At 38.3% G+C, this 19,657-nt stretch overlaps 1 protein-coding gene across 2 annotated transcripts in view; it reads left to right on the forward strand.

Annotated features, from left to right (window-relative positions):
• Positions 1-10,167, forward strand: part of LOC129720896 (toll-like receptor 6) — a 173,507-nt gene extending 163,340 nt beyond the window's left edge. For both annotated transcript variants that reach the window (XM_055672784.1, XM_055672786.1), the window contains one exon: positions 1,825-10,167. In XM_055672784.1, the coding sequence (XP_055528759.1) occupies positions 3,200-7,594 (4,395 nt within the window). In that variant the 5' untranslated portion in view covers positions 1,825-3,199 and the 3' untranslated portion in view covers positions 7,595-10,167. The remainder of the gene's footprint in view (positions 1-1,824) is intronic.
• The last annotated feature ends 9,490 nt before the right edge of the window (positions 10,168-19,657 follow it).

The following is a 19,657-nucleotide window of genomic DNA, read 5'->3' on the forward strand; positions in this document are numbered from 1 at the left end:
ATCCCCATATTAGGGGCGGTGCACAACAGCGTCTGACCCAAAGCGGGCGGCTGAATTACGAGACGCGTTGCCTCACCAGCTATATCTAAGACGGCAGCCCCGTCGTAAGACAAGGTATCGCAGCCCTATTGAGGCAGCATACCGAAGGTAAAATACTACGAACATTCCAGAAAAACCGTCCCTATAAATCCTTAAAATTTTCGATGAAAGAAATTATTATTTAGAAATTCCACCAACTGTACAATTTTGAGAAACAAAATTAGTAATGGTATTAGTAATGGAATAATCTAGGAAGGGCTACAGAGATCCTAGAGGGGATTTTAGCCGACCCCCCTCATCCTCGAAGTTACGCCAATGATCTTAGTCGAATCAGACCATTCGATGACAATGGACTTGAGTACGGGTTTATTTTTAGGCTCTCCACTTACCCTTATTTCACGCTGAACTCTTGCAATATCGCGGTGTGACTTTTTTTGGCCAAATAAGTCCCTTTTATAATAGAAATGGCTTGAGGGACATACAGTTCACACCTTTCCAGTAAATTGTGATTGGCAGGAGAAACGAGCGTTGTTTTAATAAAAAAGTGAGTGTAAAAAAGAAGGGTAAACATTTACACACAATCACGGATAAATCATAAACACTATCTGGGATGTTTAAGGAGAAATTTGAGGTAAAATGCAACTTTTATAAAAGTGTCTACAACATGATTCTATACGAAATTCAAATTTATTCTAATGAGAAAAGATCATAAGCATCCATTTGAAAAAATAGTGCATAGCATATGTGATCGCCAATCACGGGTCCCACTTTGAAAAACAATAATTTACTCACCTGGAGCTTAAATCAAACCCTTGGCGGTTAAAGCCACTTTATGAAAGAATATTCAAGAAACTTTGAAGTTGGTTAACTCCGAGTAGATTAACGATAGGGCATATGCGAAGAAAAGTTGCTCCATCAAATGTGGCCCTCTATCAGCCACTGAAATACTGCTAATAAGGAACCTTTCAGTAGTAAATTGGTAGAATTATGAGTCAAACTGGACAGGTAGAAATTGAACCAAACTGGACGACATTCGAGTATTCACATGATTTTAATGTTTTATGCCCGCTATTTGCACTCCGACTTTGTTGATATTTCATTTCTACTCAACTACAATTGAAAAAGGTGCTCTGTTGAAATACTGTCATTTGAATCAGAAATTAAAACTTTTATGCGGCGGTCAAGAATTATTCGAACGTAATCTCCTAGGATTTAGTAACAATTGTGGAATGTATATGTGTTTTATTAAAATCCCTTGATTGCATCCATTTTTCCGTTTAAAAACTCAAAGCACATATTTAATCCCACTCTCAGCAGTTCGCCCCAGGCTATCGTCAAATGAATATTATACAGGCAGCAAAACAGTATCATCGATATTGATTGTAGCTAAATTCCTCGGGGCCCATCTATCGATCGAACAACACAACCGCTCTCCCTGTCTGCATCGTCCTTTTCCCGGCAGTTTCTAACTCACCGCAGAGGTCAATCCACTGGGTTCATCGCTTCACTTTCCCTATCCGTTGCAAATATTTGCCTTTTGCGATTTCTTTTTCTTGCATAATTAAACGTTGTTGGTCCCCTATTCCGGGTGCGGTAGACACTCCAAACAGCAAGGACTTAATTTCCGCACTCATTCGTTCTTACCACTTATACTTGCATATAGCAATTCAAGAAAGAAAAAGAAACATCAAAAACTGCAGCAGCAATTTCCATTCAACGATTTTGAACATAAATTTCAAACTTTCATTCAATTCTTTCCCTCTCCGCTCTCTTCTTCCTCCTCAGATGGCCACATCACAGAAGCGTAATTAAAGCTGGCAGCAGACAAGGACCCCCAGCCAGGAGTAACACCAGCAGCAAGCAGTAACAGCAGCAGCAAGCAGTCACAGCCAGCAAGGATTCAATGCAGTAGAAATACCCGAAACAAAACGGTGTCTTACTCTACTCGTTTCCTCACTCCCGGGCACGGTGGAGCGTTAAGGACAAGAAGTGAAATAGAAATAAACCATAAGGAAGCACAGAACAGCCCGGTTGCAGGATTAAACGTTTCTGGCGAAAAGTTGTACAACGAAACGACGAGAGCCACACTGCCGAGAGTAAAGTTTTTAATTTGAAATCGGCCGTGAGCTCGGAACGGAAAGCCTGTGGAATGAATCAAGAGACTGTGGCGAGCGGAGAATTAAAAACCAGTGGGAATTAGTGCCTAGAAGGAGAATGAACGAAAAAAAAAAACTGCAGAACTATATCAGCATAAATGAAAATTAAGTGTAGTTTGGCGGCGGTGAGACAGAAACCGTTCGAACTCGAAACAATCATAGTGGCATAATAAAGTGAAGTTCGGGTTCGGTTTTGTGGAGAGAAGTGAAAGAAGAGAAAAAAAAAACAAATAAACACTAACACAGATTCGCATTATTGGTTCTACGGGAAAACTCACCACCACACGCGCAGCAGTGTAGAGTTTTCATTCCTTTCGCACAGTATCCTGCGGTGTTCGGGTTTCGTTCGGGTTTGGTACTCTTCTCACTTCGGTTCCAGAGCGTGTTGGTACGAATCGCTCGAGTCATATATACAAGCGGGCTCCGGCGGTGAACAGTTTAGTACAACTTTAGACGCTCGTGAAGAAAGATGTTCGCTGGTGCTTGTGCGCGGTTTACTGTGTGACGAGCGTGTAACCAATCGGGAAGGAAAAAAACAGAACAGTGCAGCCTACTGCGGGCGTGTGCGATTTTGTTTCGGCAAATTACAGATCCTGTTCGAAGCGAAAAAGAAGATTGTGGGCTACCCAAGTACCGAAGCCAAACGTGTTGTGAGAAGATTGATTTTGTTTTGCTGCAATCCGATGGGAATTCAAAACCCTAGATAGAACTTGTGCCGTGGAATAGCGCGCAAAAAAACATGACGAATTGGCGAAAATGAAATTTAACCAACCAAGAGTGTGAATAGTTCGAGTATAATTTGTTACCGTACGACAGTTTGTGTTACGCGTAGTGTTCGACCGTAAAAGAGAAATACTATATTTTCTATCGACAAGTACCGGAAATATGAAATAAATAAATAATAAATGCTGCAAGCAGCCGATAAAAGCAAAAAAGTGATTCAAAATCAACTGCGACCCATTTGTCCGGCCTGCCAACAACAGGGAAGAAAGTGACGCAAAAAAATGAGTTTAATTACGCGAAAGCTGGAGCTGGTGTCACTGCCGGCTTTGCTGCTGGTGCTGCTCGTATCCGTTCAGGTTAACTATAGTTTGCAGTATGACTCAGCCGAGGCCCGCTACTATCCGACCAGTCCGGTGGAGTCAAATCTGCGGTACGACGCTCCGGATGATTGCAAGTATCGCATCACACCGGAAGACGAGGTGGAGCTGGTGTGCAATCTGAGAACCGTGAATAGTGAGTTTGATAATACGAACTTCAGTGTGATACCATCGGAGCATACGGCTTCGCTGGCGGTGATCTGCAATGAAGCGATAATGGCAAGGAGTAAACTACAGGCGAGGTCGTTTGCCCATCTGGTTCGGCTTAAGGCCCTCTCGCTGGAGTACTGCAAGATTGCGAAGTTCGAAAACGACGTCCTGGTCGGGTTGAATGACCTGCGGAACTTCACACTGCGAACACATAATATCAACTGGCCGGAGCTGAATCTGGAAATTGAGCCAGAAGTTTTCGCCTCAACCAAGAGCTTAGAACAGTTGGATTTAAGCATGAATAATATCTGGTCGCTGCCGGATCATTTGTTTTGTTCGCTGAGTGGACTGCGGTCGTTGAATATCAGCTCGAATCGACTGCAGGATGTCAATGATTTGGGATTCCGAGAGAAGTCAGTGGTGAAGGAGGAAAATGGAACCCATAATGCAAGCTCAGTTAGCTGCAATCTTGACTTGGAAGATTTGGATGTTTCCAAAAATCATTTCGTTCTGCTGCCAGCGAGCGGTTTTGGCATGCTGAAACGATTGAAGCTGCTGAAAATTCACGATAACGAAATTTCGATGGTAGGCGATAAGGCTCTGAATGGGTTGAAAGAGTTGCAAATCTTGGATTTGAGTTCGAATAAAATCGTTGCCCTGCCAACCGATCTGTTCAAGGATCCGGCACAATCGATTCAGGAGATTTATCTGCAGAATAATTCGATCAGCGTTCTGTCTCCGGGGCTGTTCTCGAAGTTGGAACAACTGCAAGCCTTGGACTTATCGATGAATCAGCTGACCTCAGCATGGGTCAACCGAGACACCTTCTCCGGTTTGATTCGACTGGTGCTGCTGAATCTAGCTAACAATAAAATCACCAAGCTGGAATCGGAAATATTTTCCGATCTGTACACGCTGCAAATTCTAAATCTTCGACATAATCAGCTGGAAATTATTGCTGCCGATACGTTTTCCCCCATGAACAACCTGCATACGTTGCTGCTATCCCACAACAAAGTGAAATATTTGGATGCATATTCATTGAATGGCTTGTACGCTCTCTCGTTGCTATCACTGGACAACAATGTTTTAACCGGTGTCCATCCGGAGGCTTTCCGCAACTGCAGCTCGCTGCAGGATTTGAACCTAAATGGAAATGAATTGACCCAGGTGCCGTTGGCACTGAAGGATATGCGACTGCTGAGAACCGTTGATTTGGGCGAGAATTCAATCAGCGTTATCGAAGAGCCCGGATTTCGTGGAATGAACAACCTATACGGGCTGCGACTTATAAGCAACAATATTGAAAACATCACCCGAAAGGCGTTCAAAGACCTACCCAGTCTGCAGATTCTGAATTTGGCTCGCAATAAGATTCAGTTTATCGAAAAAGGTGCTTTCGAGCCGGCTGTCAGTGTGCAGGCTATCCGTTTGGACGGCAATCTGCTGACTGATATCGACGGACTATTTACGGCGATGCCGAATTTGGTGTGGCTGAACATTTCCGATAACAAGCTGGAGCAATTTGATTACTCGCAGATTCCGACCCACTTGCAGTGGCTGGATTTGCATAAGAACGAGTTGACCGAGCTGGGAAACCGGTACGGATTGGATAATCAGCTGTTTCTGCAGACGCTGGATGCTAGCTTCAATCGGTTGACGAAGGTGACACCGTCTTCGATTCCGAACTCGATTGAGTTTCTGTTTATGAACGATAATCAGATTGTGCATGTGGAGCAGCACTGCTTTATCCATAAGACGAACCTAACGAGGGTAGATTTGTACGCAAATCAGCTGACCGGGTTGGAGATTAAGGCACTGAGACTGCAGCCGGTGCCGGAGGACAAGCAGTTGCCGGAGTTTTACATCGGTGGAAATCCGTTCGTGTGCGATTGCAACATCGATTGGTTGCAGAAGATAAACCATGTGACTTCCCGTCAGTATCCGACGATTAATGACATTGAGACGGTGTACTGCAAGCTAATGTACAACCGGGAGCGAGCTTTCATTCCGCTAATCGAGGCAGAACCGAAGCATTTTCTCTGCAGCTATAACACGCACTGTTTCGCGCTCTGTCACTGTTGTGAGTTTGATGCGTGCGATTGTGAAATGACGTGCCCGAACAACTGTCAGTGCTATAATGACAACACCTGGTCGACGAATATCGTCGAGTGCTCGGCTGCAGGATACACGGACATTCCGAATAATATTCCAATGGACACGACTGAGGTGTACATCGATGGGAACAACTTGGTGGAACTGTCCGGGCATAGTTTTATTGGGCGGAAAAATCTTCGAGTGCTGTACGTGAATCATTCCAATATTGAGATTATTTACAACACGACGTTCATTGGTTTGAGGAAGTTGACGATTCTGCACTTGGAGTATAATAATATTCAGAAGCTGTATGGAAACGAGTTCAGTGCGTTGGAGAATTTACGTGAGCTCTATCTGCAAGGGAATAAGATCTCGTACATTGAGGATCATACGTTTGCTGAGCTGCGAAAGTTGGAAGTGCTGCGGTTGGATGGGAATAGGATCAACAGTTTTGAAGTTTGGCAGCTGGCCTCGAATCCTTACCTGGTGGAGATTGCGTTGGCCAACAATATGTGGACTTGTGATTGCGGTTTCTTGAACAAGCTAAGAATTTACCTGCAGTCGAATACGGAGAAGATCATCGATGCTAATGAGATCAGCTGTGTTTATAATAATTTGACGAGTATTCTGAAGGAGAAAAATGGAACCAAGTGTACTTTCCGCGGAGAGGGAATGAGTTCGATTGTGCATACGCAGGAGATTGAGGATATGCTTCCGCTGCTGTTGGTGGCTACATGTGCGTTTGTTGGCTTCTTCGGGCTGATTTTTGGAATGTTCTGCTACCGTAAGGAGCTGAAGGTGTGGGCCCACAGCAGCTGCTTCGGATCATTGTGCTACAAGTCCGGTACTTTCGTGAATGAGTTCGACAAGGATAGACTGTACGACGCGTACATCATCAACTCACTACAGGATGAACATTTCGTTAATCAAATCCTGGCGTCGACACTGGAAAACGAAATCGGATTCCGACTGTGCTTGCACTACAGAGATTTCAACATCAACACCTACATTGCCGATACGATCGTGGAAGCGGTGGAGAGTTCCAAACGTGCCATTTTAGTGCTATCAAAGAATTTCCTGTACAACGAGTGGACTCGGTTTGAGTTCAAAGGAGCGATCCACGAAGTGCTGAAGCGTAGAAGGAAACTGATCATCATCCTGTACGGTGATCTTCCACAGCGTGATCTGGACGCTGATATGCGTTTGTATCTCCGGACGAACACCTGCATCGAATGGGATGACAAAAAGTTCTGGCAGAAACTTCGAATCGCGCTACCACATGTGAAGAAGAGCAACTGCTTGAGCAAACGCTCGGCGATCAATATCTACGCTACGGCCAATGAGTACAACACTGCTGGGCGATCGCGAATTGCTGGGGCGGGAACACTGCCGGCTCCAGGTCCTGCGAGGCTCGAAAGCCACAGCTACGCTACCATAGGAGGCAACTGCCCGAGAAACTGTGATAATTATGATACGGTTAGTAATTGTAAATATAACACAACGCAGCATGAAAGGCGGCTGAACGACTTCAGCCGGAAGGTGACGGCGGAGAGACAACACGAGTATGCGGTTCCTTCCAACTGTCTGCTGGATACGACACACGAAACGTACAACACCAGCTGCGAGCGGATCGCTGGGGAAACGTTCGAGTGTACCTCCAGCAGCAAATATTCCACGTCGTCGCGGGGTTCGAGTGAGTGTTCACACTCGATCACACCGACCCATGGTTACGGTGGACATTCGGGTCCGTCACTGGCGAACGGTGGCCCGCCGAATATCCTCTCCACCAACTTCATGGGTAAGGCCGATCCTGGCGGAGGTGGCGGCGTCGGCGTCGGTGTCGGTTGCGGCGCTTACAACAGTACCAGTGCTTCTAACAATTTGACTAGTAGTAGTTACAATAGCAGTAGGAAACCGAACAATTGTGTTAATGGATGCAATGACAGTAGTGTTGGTGGTGGTGGTAGCAAAGGTGATAAGTCCAACTCGAGCACGATTGGAGACAAGAATAATTTCAATGATAGAAGACTGCCACAGGCGATGTGGGCATAACGATTACTTAAGTACAGACTAGTTAATTACTTTTACCGTTGAACTACTGGAAGCCAGGCCTCTGGCAGGAGGTTATCAGCTACTCTTACACAACATAGCAAACACAAACACACACACACTCATAGAACAATGTTAGGTGAAGTAAGTTGCACTAAAGTAGAGTAGGTGGTAGAGTAGGCGGGGCTCTCTTGTTTGAAAGGATTTTGCTTGATTTATTTACGCCGTTATTGGTTTAAATGTTATCAAAGCTTTCACTTTCGTGCGATGTTGTTGTGTTTCTACAGAATTGTTTGTCAATAGAAATAATTGGTTCAATACTGCACTCAAATGTCTGTCACACGAACCACGGTTGGGTTCATGGGTGCAACGTTAGCGCCTGTTAAGTCTACGCAGTGCCTTTATGAAAAAAAAGCGATAGAGAGGAAGAAAAACCGAAAAAAATACGACACATAGAAAGAGAAGCAGTGAACACAACTCCGTAGTAAATCAGAAAAGAATACAAAAGCCAAGATTTCAGCCTACACATTCCCACATGAGAAAGATTAACAGTTACGCCAAAGCGGCTCAGCAGAGCAGTGAAATATGACATTCTGTAGCACTCACACAAATCAAGCACATTAGAAGCGAACAGTGGGTTTAGAAGAAACTGAAAAACAAAAATCGATCCCAGCTCTCAGGCGAACCCATAGGGCAATCGTTCCCAGCGGAGAAAATCCGAAAATTCTAGTCACAAAAGAAGCAGAGACGTGGAGGAACTAATTCTAATCTCTTCAAAATCAATCTTCCATTACGTTTGATGATTGAAAGCAGTTTCTTTCAACCTACCTTCCCTTTTGTCCGGAATCAACTCGCCAGGAGAGTTGAAATCCCTTCAACAGAATACCAGCAAAGGTAATCTGATTTTTCACGCTTAAGTTCGAACCATTTTAATCGCTGAAAATAAAGCGGAATAATAGCATTCTACTAGACAGCAACAGAGTAAACCGTAAAATGTAGACCACCCTATCACTAGATTGATTCACACCAACGAAAACCCACTCGTGAGTGGCGCACTGCGTAACTCGCAAAACAATACCAAACAGACTTAACCGCTCACAAATGAAGATTTCTTTCCATTCTACAACGTGGAAGATCGCAACCCAAACCAGCGGATGTTACAGAAAAAAAATGGAGCAATCAGCAGTGGACGGCGAGCGCAATTTGCCTCGTTTCCTGACCCGAACTGTGGGTGGAGGATTTGGTTGCGTTGTTCCCCGTTGATCCGCAAAACAAGTTACCTTTAATCGCGCTATAAGAATCATCACCGATTTCACCGACCGAACAAAGCTAAGGTTGAGTTGGACTAAAACCGAAATGAATGAAAAGCAAGAAGTGCAAGAGAGCTCAAAAGATTCGCCAGCTAAACCATGTAGATGCAATCGAAAACAGAATGGTAAATTAGTGCAGCCACACCGGAACTGAATTGATTTACATTTATAGTGTCTTTCGTTCTCACTTCCATGAAACCAAGTTCGTTTATAAACTGCTCTGCTCGAAGTTTCAAGTCATGAAACGCTTTAGCCGAAACAAATTAGTCAGTTAGAGTCAGAGCAGTTTTAATTTGATCAGATCTACAGGAAAACAGTACTACTCGTAAGCCTGTGCTATCCATGCAGCAGCGGTAAATTGAACACACAAGTTCCTCCATATTGGTGGAAGGTTAGGTTTCCTATTGAAAAACGAAAAAAGTTAAAAAACAACAAAAAAAGCAAGCAAACAAGAAAAACCAGTCGATAAAATATACTATTTTGTTGTGTTATTTTCATTACCTCATTGAAAGTATAGCCATGTAAAGAGAATCAAATACGATACGAATTGAGATTCTTGTATGTAAATATAGAAACTTTTGAATTTCTGAAAACCTATGCTAGTGCGCTATCAAATTATGTACATATAGAGAAGAAATTTACGACTTAACAGCTAGCAGGTAGTAGCATAGCGAAAGCAACTCACAAATTTAAGAAACAGAGAAACTCACTACTCGAAAAAATAAGCAAACAAAGCGGCAAAAAAAGATACAAATTCAATCGAATGAAACGAACAAAGTTACTCGCTCTTTAAATTTAATTTACCGTAATGGAAAGAAGAAAAGATTTACTGTAATATAGACGAGAGTATTTGTTAAATAGTCACTCACATGCATCACACGAACACACACACACACTAAGAATATTGTACATATAAACACTAGTTGGTTAGTCTGCTGAAATGAAAAAAAGTTGATCGTCGAAGAATTGTAATTATCTTAGTTGTTAGGATTCCCAGCAGACGATGCCCGGCGGAACTCTTTCTCACACACCAACACTCTTCCACTCACACACACACACAAACAGATACGACACGCGTAGACGCAAGGTGTGTTCGCGCATAGCCGAAATTACTAACATTACCAGTAAACAAAAGTTTAAGCAACTGAGGAAAAAAGAATTTTAAGGAAAGCGATAAGAAATAAAAACGCTATTGAGAGATAAAAATCAACAAACAAATTACGACAAAATAAAAGCTATAATTTATTTATGAAAATTAAAAACAAACTTGTCAGTTTTTTGGTTTGAAGTTTCGAAACTGTCCGAAAATTCGTTTGGATTTACGTTGATTTCGACTCTCCGGTGTCTGTCTGTAATTATCTGTTGTCGATTTTTTTTTGTGGTCGTTCGTTCGTTAGCAAGATCTAAACCGCTTCCAAAATGGTAAGTAAATACTGGGATGGTCACAATAGGTTTTTCAGTCTCTGATTACAATCTGTAGCTTGAATTGACCAAATAATTCAAAGGAACGGAAAACAGTTTGAGGAACAGTCACTTGTGCCAGAAGAACGAAGAATTTGTTTTGATACAGCAATTGTGGTTTCAATCTACAATTATGACACTTTTTATAAATTCTAGAATATTATTACAAAATTTGAGCTTCATAAACGAAGGCTGCAAGCCTTTTTACAACAAAATTTGATTTAATTTTAACAATTAGAGTCGTAAATATATTGGGCTCAAAAATAAAGTTGTAATGAGAAGTGGTTTACACAAGTTAAAAAAAACCTAAATTAATCCACCTAGCGGTCAGACTCAGCCTTTCTCGTTCAAACTTATTATTTGTAAAAATAGATTTACATGAATGCTTAAATCCAATAAATGTTTATCCACTCTTTGGGTTCTAAAATATTGATGTTGAAACTAAAGTATAAATTTGAAATTTGACGTAATGTTAGTACTTAAGAAATAGCGAAATAAATGCAACGACTCTTAATTTCGAACAATTTAATCACGAGCGATGCCGGGAACGTTCAAATAGTACGATACCACATTTAAATCATGTTGAGGCCATATATATTGATCGAAGCAGGTAAAGTGTTGAATAGTCTTTGAATTACTTTTCTTTCTAAAACTTTTAAACAGCATATCAAACTGCTATGAAGTTTGTTATTTGTATGTTTGAGAGATGACTCATTTGTATGACACTAGTTATGTTCAAATAAGTCGTGTAATAGTTGAGATAATAGACTTCCATTGTTTTACAAATTAAAACATAACGCTTGCTTAAGTTTGATTACAATCAAATAAAAAGGTAACGTATGGGGCAGCCAAACTTTGAAACCACGTGTTCAATCATAATTCATCAGTTAACCCTTAACTAGCCCGTTTATCTGATATCAATATTGTTCAAATCTGTTGTGTAGTTTCTAAGATAATGAAGTTTCGTGATTTTCACATTTCGATACATTACAGACGAAGTTACAGTCCGATTACTGCAAAATTCAATAGTGAGTCATAAGGTAGGTAGACCTTTTATTTGATACTGATTCTGTGGAAATCGGGTTAACCATCTCTGAGAAATATGAGTGAGTCCAAGTAAGTTGTCTTGGAATATGTTTCTTTTCATAGCTGGATTTCACATTTTTAAAAATAACAGGCAAAGTAATAATCCGTTTGTAAAAAAAAAATAATAAGGGTCTTATGAGGCAACAAGACCTTTCATATGACACTAATATTATAAAAATCGGGCCAGCCATCTCTGAGAAACATGAGTGAGACTAAATAGTCTCCAGAACACGTTTCTTTCCATAACTTCTGAACCACATGTTCAATCTTCATAAAATTCAAAAGTTAAGGGTTTTTAAGGTAGCCCGTTCATTTGAAACTAATTTTAATCAAATCAGATGTGTGGTTTCTGAGATATTGACGTTTCGTGATTTTTACACTTTGATACATAACCTCTAAACTGGAAATCAGATTACAATAAAATTCAATAGGGTCTTATAGGGCAAGTAGACCTTTCATTTGCAATTGATTTCATTGAAATCTGTTCGGTCAGACCATCTCTGAGAATAGTGAGTGCGAAAAAAGGTGCACATAGACACGTACACACCCACACACAAACATATACACCTATACATGCTTATATGCAGAAAATGCTCGATTCGTCTAACTGAGTCGAGTAGTATATGACATTCGGCCATTTGGATCACTTTTCTACCTTTTAATTAGCCAGTGATCGTTAGGAGGAAGTCAATATGTTTACTTTCATTATGTGATTTCACATTTTCGTGAACAACGGACAAAGTTACAATCCGATTGCAATGAAATTCAATAACAACTAATGAGGCAACTAGACCTTTCATTTGACACTAATTTTGTGAAAATCGGTTCAGCCATCTCTGAGAAAAATGAGTGAGTTTAAACAACCTCAGGATAACTTTTCTTTACATAACTTTTGAACCATATGTTTAATCATTACGAATTTCAAAAGTTAAGGGTTCTGGAGACAGCCCGATCATTTGAAACCAATTTTATTGAAATCGGTTGTGTGGTTTCTGAGATATTGATGTTTCGTGATTTTTACATTTTGATACATAACCTCTAAACTAAAAATCCGATTACAATGAAATTCAATAGCAACCTACGGCGCAACTAGACCTTTCATTTGCAATTAATTTTATGAAAATCGGTGTAGCCATCTCTAAGAAAAATGAGTGAGAAAAAAAAGTTGCACATACATACACACACACACATACACACATACAGACATACATACAGTAAATGCTCAGTTCATCGAAAGGGACCGAGAGGTATATGACATTCGGCCATTGGGACCACTTTTATACCTTTGGTTTTTCCAGTGATTGCTATACCTTTCTAGGAGAAAGGCAAAAAGGTGAAAATCTTGTTCTCGCGAAACTGAAGCGATTATAAAACAATATTTATTATATGTGCTCATAGTCAGTAGAAAATTGGGACTACGTACACTAAAGTCGCTTTTAACGCGGGGGATACGTGCCGCGTAAAAAAACCGCGTAAATTTCGAAATCTGCGTAAAAAATCGCGTAAAGTTTGGAATCTGCGCAAAAAAAAAACGCGTAAAATGAAACCCGCGTAAAAAACGACTTTATGTTATTTGAAATTTATATCATAAAAGTACAAAATGTGAAAATTACATGTAGAGGATAGTTAAAAAGCTTTATTATAATCGCTTGAATGAAAATCTGCTGATTGCTATTACGTATCACGTGTTACTCTTCAATCGCTAAAATACAAAATCTTCTAAGTAAATAAACTAACAAACTATCAACAATCCCTCCCGGCGGCTCGTCGCTAACCACTCAACCACTTTATGGAGACGCTAGGTACATCAATACAAATAATATAGTAACGATATAATGTAAGTGTATGTGTGTGCGTGTTTGTGTGTGTGTGAGAGAGAGAGAGAAAGAGAAAGAAAAAGAGAGAAAAAATGCGAGAGAAAGTCTTTTCTCTCTCACGCACATTGTTTATATTGTTACCATATCATATGATTCAATGTACCTAGCGTCTCCATAAACGGGCAAAAATGATGAAAAAAAATTTCAAACTCATTTTATTAAAGTTCTCCTCGATGGAATATTTTCGAACGACTTTCATTTGAAAGCTTTTATCCTAAAATAGCTTTTGGTGAAGAGAAATCCGAGGGGCATTGAAGTTGCAAAATCTATCGCTTTGGACAAGGCGTTCTATTTTGATAAGGCCGCCATTTTGTTTCAATTTTTCATCGATTTATTTATTTCATTGTCTAAACCCACCTTTACTTAATTGCAGAGAATTAATTTTTCGCTTTTATCACCTCAAAAAAAACTTTAAAGTATTATAAAAGCCACTGATGAGGAGATCTCCTCAAGCATGAGTTTATTCTCAGGGTCACCTCTCCTCAAATTTTAAATTTCCTACACGGAAACTGTCAAAAAGGACTTTTTCATTACAATATAATATTGTCAGAAGGAACAAGGCTCAGAGCAGTAATCATAAAATGAGAGGGCGAAAGGCATACACACAAGCACGGATGATGATATTAGCATGTCACTTACTCTCAACAGCAGACACTCGGGCAATATCACAAAAGATCAATGTTTCTGGTCACTGTGAGTCGCTCATAAAGGAAATAACCTCTTTTTACACGAAAATACCGGCTGGGAAGCAGAGTGGAATTTGGATATATGTATTCCTTTAGTTGTAAGATTTGCACTAGCACTGTTTTACCATATTTTTAAAAGCTTCAGTTCTAGTAAACTTCATGCTCTCTATAAAAATTTCAGATAATTTTAACTATCATCATTTCTAATTTGTACAAGATAATAGTTTCAGTCTATCACAGATTTCTGAAATAATTTTATTTATTTTTGGAATTTTTTATTGATTTGAGAATGAAGAGTCTCCAATAAGATTCATCAGGTTTCATTGCGTGAAAAATGAATTCAGTTGAAGAAATAACTGGTTTGCTTAAAAAGCAATAAGAGATTTTTTTTTTTGCCAAAATGATTATCATGATTTTCTTTTAATATCGAGCAAGGAACATACATTTGACACCTAACACGAATAATGTAATTGCAAACTTTTATTTACTAGTGTGAAGGTTCCGACAATTGATAAATTTTATCACTAGGGTTAACAGTGCAAAATCGAATCGCGGGGAAAAAATATTTACAACTTTTTGCTACATAAATTTACAACAATTATATATTAACAAATTTGCTACCGGAAGGAGAATTTTTCGCTGGCTTAAGAGTAACGAGTGAAAATTTTGCAATTAGTTGTTACAACCACTATTAGATGGTCGCGTTGTCCTAACATGTACAAAAATATATTACACTATGTGTTGTTGCTTGAATGGAGATAAATGGTTATGCTAACAATTTTGTTGCATAAAGGAGAATTTTCTTGATTACTTTCTAAGTAATAAGTAAAATTTTGTGTGTAGATTTTTGTATAGAGCAAGATCGCGCCAAATGACCTATGGTCGAATATCGGCCATTTTTGATTTGAATGAAACTTTGCACACGTATTTGGCTTAGCAAACTGAGCATTTTTCACAGATTGAGAGATTTTTTTCACCCATGAGTTACATTCTAAAAGGGTGTATGCCTTTTGGAATAGGTTTATTTATTATTCGAAGCATTGTAGCCCAGAAACCGTTAGTTGTATAGAAAAACTGACTGAGAATGAGTTGTAGGGAATTAAAATTAAAAAAAAATTGAAAATAAACATTAAATTTCAATTTAAAAAAAAGCTGAATTTTTTTTTTAATTTTTTCAAAGAAACATGACGTTAATACGCAACTTTTTAAAAAAATTCCAGGATGGAGAAATGAAAATAAATTTTTTCATGGTAGATTAATTTTTTTATAAAAATTCTAATTTGAATATTTTTCAAAATATTTGTATTCTGATGATTTTAAAAGATGCAGAGAGTCATTTTAAATCAGAAAGCTTTTGGCAGTAAACGTTCTAAAGGCATCGGTTTTCGAGTTATTTTAAATTTAAACTCGATAAATTATTAATATTTCGAAAAATACACGTTTTTCTTAATTTGTCCATGGTTCTCCAGCAAAAACCATACGTTCATTGGAATGCTTGATCAAAAATATACAATTCATTCTTTGACAGCAAAACGATTGGATAAATAACTCAAGCGCTAAACCTTAGCCTACCTACACGTTCCCCCTTGCCGAATATTTTATAAAACAATATGTTTGTCGTGCACCACTACCTACTTGTTTACTAATAATAACTGTTTGTAAAGTACGCAACCAATAACTACTGGGTTACCTATAATATCTGGTTCGTATATAAATACGATTGCGCCACTCCAGATGTGTTAGTAACAGTTTGCATTTTGTGAAGATGAATAAAGTGAAAATGGAATACACCAAGCTCAAATGCTGTATACCCTTTCCTGATCATCGGTGCTCATCAAGATTACGCAAATTAAACGAAAACGTTATTGCAAAATTAAAAATATTGAACAGTCAAGCTCATTTTAATACGTCTTTATCAATTTGTGATTCGAGTAAATATTGGAATGATAGTCAAGCCACCATTCATCCCTTCGTTGTTTACTATTTAGAATCTGGAACACTTAAGAATATCAGCTTCATCATAATATCGGAAGTACTCCATCATGATACTGTTGCGGTTCAGGTGTTCATTGCCAAATTAATGAGTTTTTTGAAAACAACAATAGATTTGAAAAAAGCGATATTAATGTCTGATGGAGCTGCCTCACAATATAAAAATAGGAAAAACTTTGCAAGTCTTTGCAAGTTCAAAACAAAATATAACGTCGATGCAGAGTGGCATTTTTTTGCGACTTCTCATGTTAAAGGCCCATGCGATGCAATTGGTAGCATATTAGAACGAATGGCAGGAAATGAAAGTTTAGCTAAAGAACATGAACATCCCATAGCCGGCTGAATATAGAATAAACCAAAAATAGCTAAATAGAGACAGGTAGGAGTTACATGTATGATCGCATCACTTATCAAAGTGAATCCTGATCCAACGAGCCCTTCTCTACTAACAAAAACCTCCTTCCTGTGATCTTTGTGGAGATGCAGAGGTAAACACGGTCTCCGAAGAGCAAGGGTCACACTAACATCCCTTCCCTCTTCCCACCTGATTGCAAGGACGTGGCCGGCGTCGTTATTGATCCTTCAAAGTATTGAATCACTAAACTTGTACAATGCGAATGGTCGGTCACTCCCAACCCCATTCAGTTGATTCACTGTGCAATTTTACTGATTCGGATCAATCACGGAGTGCAACCATTGATATGTGCAGTCAGTCAAGCTAAGCTAAGCTAAGCTAAGAACATGAACATCCCATTACAAGCGCAAAAGAACTGTACGATTGGTCTTATCAGAAAAGTAATAAAAATTCATCAAAAATGTCATTTAGTTGGGTATCATATGTAGAATATGAACAAGGAGTAACAGAATGGAGCAATATTTTCAAAAAATCTATAATAATAGCTGCCACACAAAAGTATTACTCTTTTGTTCCGATTTAAGAAAATAAGATACAAACGAAGCTGTTTTCAAAAGATGACGAATCATTTACTTATGATGTATATGAAATATAAGGTAAAACTAGTTCTGTAAAGTATCTATGTCATGAAAAAATATGTTCCTGAGATAATAAAACTCGAAAATAAATATTTGATTCTTATATATATTTATATCACTTAGAACATTTAACTCTTTTCTTGAGAGCCGTTTGCCCAATCGTTTTGTTGTCAAAGAATGAATTGTATATTTTTGATCAAGCATTCTAATGAACGTATGGTTTTTGCTAGAGAACCATGGACAAATTAGGAAAAACGTGTATTGTCCTAATTAATTATAATTTTTTGAGCTTAAATTAGAAATAACTCGAAAACCAATGCCTTTAGAATGTTTACTACCAAGAGCTTTTTGATTCAAAATGACTCTCTGCATCTTTTAAAATCATCAGAATACGAATATTTTGTAGAATGTTTAAATTAAAATTTTTATAAAAAAATTAATCAACCATAAAAAAAAAATATTTTTCATTTCTCCATCCTGCACTTTTTTTTAAAAGTTGCGTACTAACGACAAGTTTCTTTAAAAAAAAAAATTAAAAAACATTCAACTCTTTTTTTTTAAATTGAAATTTATTGTTTATATTTATTTTTTTTTGTCCAAAAAAAAATGTTTGTTGTACATTGTTTATTTTTTATGGTGCATTTTCGATTCGCTACAACTCATTCTCAGACAGTTTTTCTATACAACCAACGGTTTCTGGGCTACAATGCTTCGAATAAAACCTATGCCAAAAGGCATACGGCCTTTGAGAATGTAACTTAGGGTGAAAAAAATCTCTCCATCTGTGAAAAATGCTCAGTTTGCTAAGCCAAATACGTGTGCAAAGTTTCATTCAAATCAAAAATGGTCGATTAAATTTTCGCGTACTTCCAGGCGATTTGAAATGATTTTGCTCTATAATTTTACTGCAATAGTAAAGTTCAATTAAAACATTTTGCATTTTCAATTTGTGATACACTCGAGAAGAAATTTTTTGCAGCATAATTTTTTTCGGTGTTTATGGAATTTTATAGATTCAAAAAAATTTATTGACTGTAAAAACGGTATTTCCTTGAATATATTTTAAATTAGGGTCAAAACTCGTGAAACAGAGCACTAAAATCGCGATGTCTAATTTTTTCAAATAAGTATTAAAAACTTCAGGAGTTTCATGCGGGAAGTTGACTTTACAATTTTTATTGAATTTGAGTAAGTTTTCAAGTTGCTATTGTCATTTGAAATTTAGGTCAAAATTGTTTTTAAATAGACATAGCTTTAAAAATATTGCATCGAATTTGATGAAATTTTCACAGCAATGTAGACGAAAATATTTTTTTTTGAGAATTTTTTTTTTCAATAGTAACTATTTAAATCAATATGTTGAAAATCTATGTTCTGGGGCACTAGAAAATCTGAAAAAAAAATCACAGGTATTTTTGAGGAAATTTCGAAACTTCCCTGAAAATTTCGCGGTGGTGTTATTTTTTGTTAAAAAAAAGGGCTTTCAAAATTGGTGCCGCAACACATTTTCATCGCATTTTGAAAGCGATGCACTGCGCTTTTTTGACACCGATCATTATGTTTATTATGATCTATATAAACGATGCTAGTGATTTCAGTGTTTTTTTTTTCAGTAAGTTCTCTCATCTTCTGATCTCGAGGTACGATGTTGGCCCAACAGGCCAGTTGTCAAAGGCTCGAGTCTTGGTTCGGGAGAGACGGTTAGTGTCAGTAGGATCTTAGGGCTAGCCCCGCAAATGTCCTGTACACTTAACAGCTTGCTGCGAGGTCTATGTATGATAAACAGAATGTATTATATCATTTAAAGTCATTTAAAGCCTAATGGCCTTTGCTAGAGTTAACAAGCGTTTGAGGTAAATCAGTCTTTGCGAGTGGTTTTTGGTCCAGTTTCGTAATTCCGTTCTTTACCTTTTCTGACAACTTTTGATAACACTGGTTAACACGGGTTTTGCCTTGGAAAAATTTAAAATATAGGAGCTTTTTAACCATTTTTGTAAATGTTGGGACTTTAGGCAAGCCCTGGCATCGAAAGGTCGCAGAGTAATTGCTCGTCGGGTTTGTCGCTCATACAATACACTTCTGACTGGCTAGGAGCGCCAAAATTCGCAGGAACGGTTGTACAGCTAAGATCTTTCTTTTCTAAATTCCTCTTTTTTAGTTTTTAAGATAAACCAATGCAACAACTGATTGACAAAAGTGAAAAAAAAATTGTCCTAGAACATAAACTGGAAAAAAAAGATTATAGCCTTTGAACTGTTTTTATGAATCAGAGACTGAAATAAAGTTTTCCCGTAAGCAAACGAAGAAGCGACGAACTTGGCGGCAATATCTCTGCTACCTTTGGACACACTTCCGAACTGTCCTGAATCACAAAAATGGGCAATAAGTTAAAATCTTTCATATTTTTCCAATTTGAGCTCTTGGGCATTTTTTTGTTTTTATCGACTAATTTAATTCTGAGTTAGTTTTGAAGTATACTCATTAACCCTCTGCACATCAGACTTCAGAGTGACCATAAAATTTGATTTTAAATTAGGTGCTGTATGGTTTATTTTGAAGGTATTTTTCCGCTCTACTTTGAACTCAACTCTTTCTATTCACGCATTTTGATTACCTAATTTTAGGTTTATTGAGGCTCGCTCATTAAGTATTTTTGAATAA

The sequence above is a fragment of the Wyeomyia smithii genome, chromosome 2 (assembly GCF_029784165.1).
Source record: "Wyeomyia smithii strain HCP4-BCI-WySm-NY-G18 chromosome 2, ASM2978416v1, whole genome shotgun sequence".
NCBI lineage: Eukaryota > Metazoa > Arthropoda > Insecta > Diptera > Culicidae > Wyeomyia > Wyeomyia smithii.